Here is a 13532-nt window from a genome sequence, read left to right on the forward strand (position 1 = left end):
ATGTTGGCCGATTTTTGTGTGGAGGGGTGGGCACTTTTATTGTCTTCTTCACAGGCTATCTTTTAAGTTACGGCAACACCTTTTGTTCAGTTGATATCAGCGTAAGTGTCTAAGGATTCAGGACAGGTGACATTTTATTTTATTTAAACATCTAAAACACTTAAGATGACAGGGGGGCGGTTTCGTAGTTTTGGCCCCTGTCGACTTTCTGTATAAACAGTACAGGGTAGATATAAAGGCATATCTATCTTACTGGTTATTTATCATTATCAATTCTTTAATATATCTGGGAAATCTGGAACGGTTAATGATTCTACATGGTGGGTATTTTAAAATTCCTAGCTCCGTACTTCCGGTTGAGGCTAAAACATTAATATCAGAACAAAAAGTCGGCCAAACGCGCGGCTGTCATCCATCCACTTTTTTCAAGTGAAAATTAGGGAAATAAAGTGGTGGTAGGCAGACACATTCCACACCACCTTGGTATGCATCTATGTTCGAACTATAGATATATGCTACGAAATTGGATATAAAAATAGAAGTGGATGAATGGCCGAGTTCAAAGTGAGGCCCGGTTTTTGGTCTAAAAATTTTGGATGCTTTGGCCGATTTTCACTACATCTGGCGTGGAAACCGACAGGTTCATAGGACTGGAGAGGCGTCTTTATGTAGTCTGTAGTATCTGCAATGGTCCATAGTAGTTTCAAAGAAAAATAAGCAAAAACGAGATTTCTATGGATATTTCAACACTTGTACCCACACGTCAATGTGGAATTCGCAAATTTGCACTCCCCTGACACCTTAAGGAAAATAGACAAAATTTCAAACCTCTCAAATATTGACTTGCATTTATTTAAACCTATTACGGAATAAACTGTATCATATAGTGGTTTTTATTCATTTCTGAGTACAAAATTCGGCCTGGCGATTCCCAAAATGGCAGTGGATGGCCATATAACAATGAAGCTAAGGACCCCAGCCAGTAGGATTGGTATCATAAAACGGCCAAAAGAAGAGAATAGTGCCTAGATAATGACTATTTATGCCATTTTGTTTAAAAGTAGCACATGTGTCTACATCTAGCAATGACATCAAGCTATATAGTGGCTGGGGTGGCCCCAAAGGATGAATGGGTGGCCTTTAAGGGGTGTCCCGATAGGTTAAATACGGTAATCTGCATTTGTATACCAGAATTATGTTGAAAGTGTATCGTTTTAACATTTGAAAGGCTTTAAAATGTAAATATCAAGTTAAATTAACTTTAAAGGCAGTGAATAGTTTTTCAGGGTTACTTTGATTCAGAATACAAATGTTGGCCGATTTTTGCGTGGGCACTTTTATTGGCTTATTCACAGGCTATCTTTTAAGTTACGGCAACACTTTTTGTTCAGTTGATATCAGCGTAAGTGTCTAAGGATTCAGGACAGGTGACATTTTATTTTAAAATTCTAAAAAACTTAAGATGACAGGGGAGCGGTTTCGTAGTTTTGGCCCCTGTCGAATTTCTGTATAAACAGTACAGGGTAGATATAAAGGCATATCTTTCTTACTGGTTATTTATCATTATTAATTCTTTAATATATCTTGGGAATGTGGAACGGTTAATGATTCTACATAGCGGGTGTTTTAAAATTACTAGCTCCGTACTTCCGGTTGAGGCTAAAACATAAATATCAGAACAAAAAGTCGGCCAGACGCGCGACTGTCATCCATCCACTTTTTTTTCAAGTGAAAATTAGGGAAATAAAGTGGTGGTAGGCAGACACATTCCACACCGCCCTGGTATGCATCTATGTTCGAACTATAGATATATGCCACGAAATTGGATATAAAAGTAGAAATGGATGAATGGCAGAGTTCAGTGGGACCCGGTTAGGCTATTTTTGGTCTAAAAAAGCTTTGGATGCTTTGGCCGATTTTCACTACATCTGGCGTGGAAAACGACAGGATCATTGGACTAGAGAGGCGTCTTTATGTATCTGTAGTATCTGCAATGGTTCATAGTAGTTTCAAAGAAAACTAAGCAAAAACGAGATTTCTATGGATATTTCAACACTGGTACCCACACGTCAATGTGGAATTCGCAAATTTGCACTCCCCTGTCACATTTGCGTGCTGGGGGGGTTCGTTTTGAGGAGGCTGCGCTTTTGGTGCGTGGCATTCCCTGTTTGATATTTTTCTTTGTTTTTACGTGAGATTATTTCCTGTTGCCATTTTGTGTATTTTATCATGCAACTACTATGCAAAGTGCCTGATATCACTTGCCTGATATTTTATTTTGTTATCAGGTCATTGACCTGATATCAAAATTAAGCTCCTCCCATATTGACGGACTAGTTTTTACATCAGTTTCCTTCCAGCCTGAATTTTATTACAGAGTCCAGTTTCAATGTTGCACAACATTTTTTTCTAAATAGATTCTGTAATCTCAACAAATTTCCTTGAATATGGTTGTCTCTAATTTATCATACAGACAAGAGCACTGAATGACGTCATTGTGAAACGTTCATCATGACATCACAATGTTTACATGGATCGATTCTTGGAAAAGTTTACAATACACTTGACAATGTGTGATATACTTATTCTTGAATTATGCCTTATTTAAGGCATGCACATTTTATTAAGTATTAGCAAAAATGTTTGTGTTACTTATTATTCTTGAATCAGTCAATTATAATTCTTGGATCAGTGTAAATTTAGTGATTTTAAAAACTTTTTTTTAAAGTCTGGAACTGGAAGTGAAATTTTCAGCGCTTTGGACATGTCTGAGTCAAATGTTGTATAATATAGAAATAAAGCATGTTCTGGTTTATTCAAGGTGATGATTTTTTTATTTTTACGCAGGTAAGAAATTATTTCATTGTTATTTTTTACAAGAATATCAGAAAGTCAAAAACATTGTCGGAGTTGAATTCAATACGGCTCCAGATGTTTCAGGGGCGGATGAATTTTCAAATCCGTAATATATAAATTTATTTTTTTGCTTCAGAAGACATTTTTTACGAAATAAGAGAAGAAGACATATGTTTTTCTAGGCAGTTTGTATGAGTTTCATGATAAATAGAATAACAAGCTACTGTCTTTTGATATCAATGTTATCAGGTCGAGGTTGATATGGGCTGGAAGGGGTGAGGGAACCGAACCCCTTCCGCCCATATCAGCCGAGACCTGATAACATTGATATCAAAAGACAGTAGCCTGTTATTCCCTATTTATATTTCTTCGGGCAAAGAGTTGCATAAATGTTTCATTTTGATGAATTATATGTAATGCGTTATAAAGTAGTCTGATTTGCAAAATTACGTCACGTAGCATGGGTTAGTCCAGGTCCTTTTTAAGCAGCGGTCGCCGAAAAAGACACCAGATAAACTTTTTCCTCGTCAGCACTATTGCTAACAACGGCATGATGTATTTTGTGTTTGGGGTATCCACATCAAAAGAGTATTTAAAGATATACTGAAGTGTCAAAATGTAATGATCTATTCTGTATGAGTTAAATAGATGGAAACACTTTACATATTAAATACATTTTTTGTATGATTCAAGACGTTCATTCAATATAACACGTATAAATAAAAACATGCTGTACAACTGTTTTTCAAAAACATTTATGAAGGTCAAATTTTAAAGGTAGATACAGTTACATTTTTTAGGGAATATAAATAGGAAATCACGAACAGATAAATTAGTTATAGATCTAATTATTTCTTGAATTGTACGTAAACAACCGAAACTAATTTCTTCTTACGCGTCTTTACAAAAGTTTCAGATGTCAAGTACAGTTTATATATTATCTACGGCCATGTTTTTGTTCGACATTTTGGTATTTATTCGTTTTTTCAATCATTTAAAAAAACTACTTGTTACTGAATACTTCTTCTATATTGTTGTCCACTCTTTTATCATTATTTAATTGTTGATGCAACATCATGTTCAAATACTTATTATTGAAATTCTATAATTTTGAAATAATTAATATTGATACGATGGTGTATATCTTGATATTGTTTTACAACTTGAATTATTATAGGTTATAAGCTTTGTATCTGGAAATATGCACGAGTTCTTCAGCGGAAATATTGCGCGACTTTAGGAGCGCAATATTCTTCCGCTGAAGAACGAGTGCATATTTCCCGATGCAAAGATAATAACCTTTTTATTACATACGCATCTACACTTATAAGTATGATGTAAATATCATAAATATGTTCAATAGTCTGAATAGGATTGACAATACTGAACTAAATAGAAAAAAATAGTGCAACAACACACACTGAATTACGTCACGCACCTGATATGAAATTCAGGCGTCAATGTATGGACAAATATTGACGTTTCCGGTACCAGTGTAACTTAACGGGAAATAGAAAGGAGTATGTAATAATAACCGATACGTGAAATCGCCTAAATATTGCTTAGCCACTCCCCAAAAAGGTGATGGAACCATCATTCTAAAATATGGATTTACTTTTCAAACGTCGAAATTTTCTACTGGTATGTACGATACTGCAAATTGTATTTAAAGCTAAGATTGGCATTTATATACCGGCCTTCGCGTTTCATTGCAAGGAAGTTTCTTTTAATCAGTTTTATCATTACAGATATCGTATTTACTTTATGTGTGTGCGCATTTGTTTGACAAGGAAGTTATCGGTGGTTTACTGACACGGAAGTATTATCCATAGTTTCGGGTTTAATTAGTTTAGTCCTCTGAAAAAAAAAAAACAAACTTATTTTTGTATGAGAAATGTAATTACATATGTGAAATAAATGCGAACAGTTTTAGATACGTTTTAATATAGATGAAAGACTTTATGATATACAACTTAAACGAATTTAAATTGCATTATAATCTACTGTATTTACAGTACCTTCCAGTTGTCCCGTCAAGTGTTTTGTCCAAGGTCCCCGCCCGTGCCTCAAGCAATGCACAGAGGTGTCTCTGGGGTCCTCCTCTCCCATTTAGACTGCATATGCGCTACGTGACTTTCATTGTAACACAAGCAGCCAAAAACCCAAAAATGGTTTCTTCGCAATGTTTCAAAACATGGCATTTACCCTTATCATGCTGGACACAATTGGTTTTGCCTTTTTGACCAGTGTAGATCATGATCAGCCTTCACATCCGTGCATCCTGATCATGATCTGCACTGTTCGCTATTCAGCAAGTATCGTTTTGATAAGCACCCCTTTTAACAGTTTATGGTACTGTCCAAATTGGAAAATGGACGAGTTCATTATAGAAATTTAGCATTGTAAGGGTTAACCATAATCGTTAAATATCAATAAACAACTTAGCAAGAGGAAAGAGGAACATGCTCCAACATGTATATATTACCTAATTCAAAATATGTCAACTTTATGTAAAACACATACTGCTGTCAAATTTGCAGAAATTGAATACAAAACAAAAACAAAAACACACACATTTCTACGCTAATGCGATTGTAATGACAAAAATAAAATGGTTTAATTTCTTTGTGTACTTACGCCAAGTAGCTTCCATTTTTAATCCGCAGACAAAAAATAAATAGAAAATTCCCGGGCGACTTCTACGAAAGAATTTTAACTTCCTTGAAAAAGAGAAAGAGGAAGTAGATTAAACAGATTTAAATCAAAAGTAACTTCAACTCGTAAGTTTATTTTATTCTTATAGTATTACATGATTGAAACGGGTAGTATATAGTAACTATATAATATTTGATTAATCGATCATATTTCTATACAGTGTGGATAGTCTAATTTATTAAAGTGTTAAACAAGTATTCTCTGTCGTTATCATACTTGATCAACTTGTAATAATATATATATATACAAAAGAAGATTAATCAAGTACAATTAACCATATACGCCAGTTTCAATTAAAATATATAGAATCGTATTTGCATTATATTGGTTATCATTGTTATTATTTTAATAAATAATAGTCTCTATGAAAAATATTTCTCCAAATAGGAAGTAATTTTTAATCAAGAATGTAATCACTTCCTGGAATAAAGGGAGGGAAGTTGTTTAATTGCGAAACAGAAACATATGTATGTTGTTAAGATCATTTGACAGGTGCAACTGTTGAATTTTTTTTCTTTTGGACCTTAGAATAAAAATGAGAAAAATGTTTTTGATACTGATGGGATATAATAATGAACGGATTATAACACGTTCCTTCATGTCTTTCTATTTGTATTTAGGATTTTAAGTCACACATTTTCAAGATTTTGAGAGTAGAGGAAGCCCGCAGGAAGGTTTCGAATCCACATATCTCAAAAGCACTAGGTCAAGGCGGACCATTAACATTCATCAATTCTACTAGATGAAAACGTATGCGTACAATTTACGTATTTAGGTATAAAACGTCATGTCAAAAGAATCATCTCTGCTAGTAGCAGCCATTGATTTCGGCACAACATACTCTGGTTACGCCTTTTCATTCCGACACGAGTTTGAACAGGACCCACTTAAAATATGCGCAAGTTCATGGACAACAGGGTCAAGAGTGTCTATCTCTCTGAAGACATCTTCCTGTATTCTCTTCCGGTCAAATGGTCAGTTCGACTCTTTCGGATTTGACGCTGAGGACAGATACAGTGACCTGACCCTTGATAACGAACATCATGATTGGTTCTACTTCAGAAGATTCAAGATGATGCTGTATGACTCAAAAGTAAGAAACTTATATTTCATTGCAAGCCAGTAGCAGCACGTTGAAATGAACAATTAAATCAAAGAGCAAACAGGCATAAAAATATAAGATCAAATTGGAATTGCAAATGCTAACTTATGTAGAAAATATTTAGTTATACGTCTTTTGTAGTACATATTTTAAGTTAGTATGTCTCTTTATCCTTTTGCAGATATTGCCCACAAAGCAATAAACATGTTGTGAAAGTATTTAGAAAGTCAAATCAGGTTAAGTGTTGTATAAAATGTATTATTCCAGGATGTCCATAGAACATCAAAGGTATGGGACGAAACAGGAAAGACAATGCCAGCAATGGACGTGTTCGCAGCCGGCATTCGTTACCTAAAAGATCACATGATGCAGTCTTGTACGGAGAGAATGTATGGCAGTTGTGTGGATATATGTGATATCAAATGGGTTCTAACTGTTCCAGCTATATGGGATGATGCTGCCAAACAGTTCATGAGAGAAGCTGCTGTAAAGGTTAACGATTGTGAAATAAATATATTTTTAAAGCAATTACATTAATAATTTTTCAATTACAGCATTACTAAAACATTGTAACTGATACTACATGTTTACAATATTCTTGCAATAAAGATATAACAAACTCACATCACTGGTGACATTAACAAATGCTAACCAAGCTTATTTATATATGCTATACAGGCTGGTATACCAGGAGAAAATCTCATGCTAGCACTTGAGCCCGAGGCAGCTTCTATGTTCTGTAAGAATCTACCAGTAGAAAGAATGGATGGATCATCAAAAAGGGAAATCACCTGCTTTAAACCAAATTCCAAATACCTGGTACTAGATGCTGGAGGTTGGTGCTCTACTATCTTTACCTGATAAAAAGAATAATTACGTCTTTACTTTTATGAGTTTACTAAATCAAGTGCAATTATGCTGGAGTATATAATATCAGTTTAAACCATTCATACAGAAACGATTAAAATACTAAAACATACTAAATCAAGTTTAAAATAAGGATTAAATTGTACATAATCATAGCAAAAAAAAACACTTTATCTTATCATTCGATCTTAGGTGGAACTATTGATATAACTGTGCATGAGGTTCTTCCTGGATGTAATCTACGTGAATTACATAAGGCAAATGGTGGCGCATGGGGAGGAACAACAATTGATAACGCATTTCTAGCTTTCATCGAGAGAATTACCGGACCGGAAGTTATGAGTAGATTTCGGGAGGAACATAAAGATGATTTCATTGATCTCCTGCGAGAATTCGAGGTCAAGAAAAGGTCTGTCAAACCTGATATGGATTCAAAAGTTACATTCAAGATACCCATAGCCCTACATGAAATGTATAGAGATGTCGAAAAAGGAGAAATACGGGAGGCTGTAAGAAATAACCAGAGTCTGAGAGGAAAGGTTACTTTTGCCGGCGATAAAATGAGAGTTGAAGCAGAAGTAGTTAAGTCATTATTTGACGCAACTAACAAAGCTATTATTGGTCATATTGAAACAATCTTACACAGTCCGGTTGCAAAGGGTACATCAGCTATTTTAATGGTTGGAGGGTTTTCTGAGTCTCCGATGTTAAGTCACGCCGTACAGAATGCTTTCCCACATATGAGGGTTATAATACCTCACGAGGCTGGACTTGCAGTCTTGAAAGGTGCGGTCATATTTGGTCACAGCAGTAAAGAAATAATATCTCGAATATCCAAGTACACGTATGGGTTTAAAATGTACCAGCAATTCGATCCAGCAAAGCATCCTATAACAAAAATGATAAAAAGAAGAAACGGCGAACGGGAAGTACAGGGAGTATTTGTCAAACTGATCGAAGCCGGACAATCAGTATCACCAGAAAATCCTTCAAAAGAAATAACATGTGCGCCCTCCTCGGGTACAGGGTTTCAACTGAAATTATTTGCAACTACCGACAGGAATCCAAGCTTTGTTGACGACGAAGGTTGTATAAGTATTGGAGAGGTGTACGTCTCATGTCTGGATGACCATAATCATATTGGTAGTGCATCCGTCAGCATGATCTTTGGAGGAACCGAACTTGAAGTTCAAGCCATTCATGAAACAACAGGCAGAAAAACATCAGCAACATTAGACCTCTTGGACTAAGTTCAGATAAGAATAACATTTCGTGTATGTACAGACATTGCAAAACAGACGACAAATAGACAAATATAACTATATATACAGTGTATACACAAATGAATTCATTTCTTTGAAGCAATTGTTGGAACTTAAGTGAAAAGTATAAAGATTAAACGTGTTGTATACATTATCATTCATTTCTCAGACTTTGTCAAATTAAGGGCAGCGGTGTTCAAAATGGATTAAGAAACCTGAATGCTTAAAATTCTATGAAATGTTTATAGTTTCATCAATTCACTAATAACAACTGCTGTATTTCTTTTGAATCAGTGATATATTTTCTTTTAACAATTCAACAAAGTTTCTTAGAATATAAGGGCCTTTGGGATCATGCGGTTCATTTATGTTTTATGTTTTATAGAGTTCGCTTAAGGTGAGGTGTGTTACACGTTTCATTACGTCTCATATGCAGACTCTAGGAAAACGTGTATGCTATTAGTTTGTTTGGATGCATTTAATGCTTCTAAATGATCTTCTTAAGATTTCATCATCTATCGCAACAGCAGTCTTTAAGTTCCGTGTGGTAGCCGTAAAACGTCTTCCTGCAACTGGACTCAGTATTGTTTATCCGCGGTCATCTGTGATGGTAGTGTTCTTTAAATCTTTATTCATAATAAAAGTTCTGCTTAAGCCGGTGTTCTAGGTTGTGATGTGTGCTATATGTTTCATTTATTTATATCTCATGAACAAACTAAGTCATATAGAGTCTGCTAGTTTTTGCTTGCTTACTTGCATTCTTTGCTTCCTAAGACATATTTGAAGATGCTATACATATGAGGTATGTTACAAGTAATGTTGATTTCTGATGATCAGGAGAAAAATGATATTCAGAGCGATTTCCGTATGATCTTCTTTTTAATTTTCACCTTTCACACATTTTCATAAGGTGTGCAAGAGTATATGTTCAACAAGATATAATTAAAACTGCCTAGCATATTGTGTTTGCATGCCTTGCTTTTGTCGCAAGAGTTTGTGGCCATTTTTGGTATTTATCTACAGATATATAATACTATGAATAAAATGTGCATATTCTAACTGTGCCCTCCCGCTTTTCTGAATATGGAGAGCGTAGATCTGCAGATCATATCGTGTTGAGTTCGTCCACTTGGCGAGTCGTATGTTCTCAGTGAATAACTGATAAAAGATATTGTGTCTGAAACGTTTCGGCCTCCACCTCTGATTCATGTGGAGAAGTTTGCAGTTACTTTCGGAGAACAGTTTAGTACTGATTCAGAATAATTACTGTCTGCCGTTTATCGACTAAAATACTGCTAAAAAGGGGGCTAAATCTAAACCAAACAAAAGATTATTTTTAAGTAAACCAGTTACATCCGTTAACAAAGTACATGTAGGTTATTGTACAGTGGCACACAGGTGACATATGAATTTATCTTTTGTACATTTAAGACTTTTGCTACATAACCTGGAAAAACTATGGTTTTCACGCAATATGTCTATCTACAAAATATATAGCCTAATATTGTTTTGTTTACCTTTTCAAATAAACAAAGACTTCAGATTTTTAATGATGACATGTTCAAAACAAAACGCCATTGGAACTAAATCAAGTGTTTTCGCCAATAAGACTAGTTTACGGGGATATAAAGTTGTGGGTTGTGACCTTTAATAAAAACAAAAAGGGGATTTTACTAGTTCTTTGAGGTTAAATTTCGTTGATTGGCCAAGATTATATAGAATTTCACAGTACTTTGTTATAAGGCTGTGCTTGTCTTCCATGTATATTTGAGCCATTTATTCTTTTTAAATAAAGGATCTTATTAATATGAAGCCGGATTTCATGACGTATTTATGATATTGTCTTTTTCTTGATGTTATTTGAGATAAACTTCTAGAAGCGGCGAGTTCTTTGCAGTGTTATACAACAAAATAAACATGAAGCATACATGTAAAATATAGCAAGAGCTCCTCCAAAGCGTTAGTTATGCAGTAAAAACCGAATTCAAATAACTGAAATTTAGCCGAGCTGAATGTTATAGTGTAAATGGCACTGCTTTCTGACTGTAAATAATCTAGACATACTTTACAATTACGATATGCTTGCGTCATGAAATTTCATTTCTCAAAAACAGACGACCAAATATTGCAGACCTTTTCTGCCAACCCTGTCTCTTGTGGTATATTAGACATTTGCGAATTAAGACGAAGTGGACTGGTATTTTAAGGCGGACATCTCATACATTTAAATCATACCATGTACAGACGGAAATACATACCCATGATAACGATAAGGAATGTCTTATTATCCCCTGCCGAAGGCGAAGGGATATTGTTTTGGCGTTGTCCGTCCGGGTGTTCGTCCGTTCGTATGTCCGTCCGTCCGTCCGAAATTGAAAATGCTTATGATTCAAAAAGATTTTTAAGCTAGAATCACCAGACCTCAAACAATTATGAAGAAGCACACGACCTGTGCTCATTCGTAGAATTATCGCCTTTGACCTATAAAAAAACAACAAAGTTTTCTCCCGTGATTTGTTTGGAAAAAAACTAAACCTGACATAAATATTAATTAGCACATGACCTTTGCTCACACACAATATTATCCTCCTTGACCCAGTAAAACAGATAGTTTCCCCTCCATTTGTTTGCAAAAAATTAAAATGTTTATAGTTCAAAAAGAATTTCAGCCAAAATCACCAAACCCAACATAAGTATTAATTAGCACATGGCCTGGGCACACATAAAGTATTATCCCTTTTTACTTTGTAAAAGCAGACTTTTTCCCGTTGAGCTGGTAAAATAATTGAAATTGCTTATTATTTAAAAAGGTACTTTACCTAGAATCACCAAACCTCAAATAATTATTAAATAGCACATGATCTTTGCTGTTAGAATCCGCCCCTCCCCCCTCCCCCACCTTACGCAGTAAAAGCAGAGTATATCCCTTTGATCTGGTAAAACATTTTAACATTATCTAAGTAATATATTCATGGATCTTCATTAATTCTTTCCATGATCACGTTCAAATACATAAATAACGTGTCGTCTTGCAAGATTTCCAATAAAATCCCAAATGAGGCCAATCAATTGAAGAACCTCCCGAGCATCCTCCGGTTGCTTTCTTAATTTATTCGAGGTTACCGCTTGATGAAACCTCGTGAACAAGACTATCTATTGTTTCGTCTTCAAAACGCATAACTAATTTAAAGTAACATTAAGCAAAAAGAAAACGCTTGAAATTCAAATTTATTTTAAATTTTTGACCCTTCTCTTATGATGATTTATGTTAAATGCACAGACACTTGGGGTTCGGACCCCCATCCAGCCCGCTCTCCGCCGCCCCTGGTTAAGTTTAGCCAATTACCATGTATTGAGCATATGTGACGATCATAAAACGCATTTTGTAACATTTCGGCATGTTTTTAAAAAATGTATTTTTTACCATCAATGCTCTCAAAACCACAAGATCTATGGAAACTATAGCCAATTAAACTTTTAAATTAACCCCTACCAATGAATCACTGGTATCAATCGACGTGTCTGTTACCATTCTGTCAAATGACACCGGTCTTGACAACTGTCATTTGTATTCCGACAGGAAATCAATAAATATTATAAATCAGTCAATCTAAATTTTTATGGAACACTTCCTTGCGAATTGATCCCTGCTTTGTACTGCGCATATCGTTGCCGGGTACCAAAATTAATACTGTTACGATTACATTATACCGGATTATCGCTTCAGCATGTGTTACACGAGGTTTGTTTACATAGCGGAACTGTTTGTTTGCACCTTGGACAGATAGTTTCATCGAAGCGTATAATTTTGGTACCCAATTTATGACATGCGCTACACAAAGCGAGGGTCCAGCGCAAGCAAAGTGTTCCCATTGTCCGTGCGATGTTTCAAATCTTGTGGTATTGAGAGCATTGATGGTAAAAAATACATTTTTACCCTGAAATGTTACAAAATGCGTTTTGTAATCGTCGCCTATGCTCAATACATGGTAAAATGCTTAAAATTATTGGCTAAACTTAACCAAGGGCGGAGGAGAGCGGGGTGGATGGGGGTCCGAACCCCAAGTGTCTGTGGTTAAATGTGATATATATAACATACTGTATGTGTGTGCAACAAATAGAAAGACAATACTGCAGGTTATTCACATTTCTGCTTTTTAATTAATGTGTCTCGTTGAGGTACATTGTTTAAAAGTACTATTCAATACTGCCTTACCACCGGCGTCTAGGACAATATACCCAGTGTTTATCTGTTTGTACCTTTTGACGAACTCTGTGTTCTATGCCAAAAACAAACAGTTGAATTTGGCTAGTATTCCTCTCGTTCATGATTATGTTATTTTAGTGTACATAGGGTACGGTATGACATATGCACAATATTTTTCTTTCTCGTCTGAAGTCATTTCTTTCTAGTATCATGACATGCAAATTAAAAGCTATAAATTACATTTTTTCTCCAGTAGTATTGATGTTTCAACATTGTGTTTAATAACACACATTACAAATGCAGAACAGTTTCAGTTTAAATCTCTGACATTTTAAGGGTGCGTGTATAACTGAACTCGAATACGAAAAACACACTAATACAATAACAAAATAAAGATACAGCTGTATAGGAAATTGGAACAAAGCAACAAAATTGCCCACAACCTTTGTAAAGTCAGTGGCTAAAAAACATGGAGGAGTTCAAATCGGTTTATTTTGCACACACTCTCATGTCTCATATTGTT

At 35.1% G+C, this 13532-nt stretch overlaps 2 protein-coding genes across 3 annotated transcripts in view; one reads left to right on the forward strand and one right to left on the reverse strand.

Annotated features, from left to right (window-relative positions):
- The window catches only part of LOC123556557 (uncharacterized), a 54117-nt gene extending 48494 nt beyond the window's left edge, over window positions 1-5623 (reverse strand). Inside the window, exon 1 of one of the 2 annotated variants that reach the window (XM_053542824.1) lies at window positions 5494-5623. The gene's annotated coding sequence lies outside the window, so the exon portion shown is untranslated. The remainder of the gene's footprint in view (window positions 1-5493) is intronic. The other variant, XM_053542825.1, reaches the window with a different exon arrangement.
- On the forward strand, window positions 5514-10625 carry LOC123556556 (heat shock 70 kDa protein 12B-like). Its single transcript, XM_053542822.1, has 5 exons — window positions 5514-5636; window positions 6192-6664; window positions 6941-7165; window positions 7352-7508; window positions 7733-10625. The coding sequence occupies exons 2-5, from the start codon at window positions 6359-6361 to the stop codon at window positions 8788-8790; spliced, it is 1746 nt and encodes a 581-aa protein (XP_053398797.1). The 5' UTR covers window positions 5514-5636; window positions 6192-6358; the 3' UTR covers window positions 8791-10625.
- The last annotated feature ends 2907 nt before the right edge of the window (window positions 10626-13532 follow it).

This window comes from Mercenaria mercenaria, chromosome 5 (assembly GCF_021730395.1).
Source record: "Mercenaria mercenaria strain notata chromosome 5, MADL_Memer_1, whole genome shotgun sequence".
NCBI lineage: Eukaryota > Metazoa > Mollusca > Bivalvia > Venerida > Veneridae > Mercenaria > Mercenaria mercenaria.

Excerpts from the sequence above, each read along its gene's own strand:
- LOC123556556 (XM_053542822.1), top strand. The coding sequence starts at position 6,359 with ATGTCAAAAGAATCATCTCTGCTAGTAGCAGCCATTGATTTCGGCACA. Across the intron at positions 6,665-6,940 it reads TGATGCTGTATGACTCAAAA|GATGTCCATAGAACATCAAA; the intron begins GTAAGAAACTTA and ends GTATTATTCCAG. Across the intron at positions 7,509-7,732 it reads CCTGGTACTAGATGCTGGAG|GTGGAACTATTGATATAACT; the intron begins GTTGGTGCTCTA and ends ATTCGATCTTAG.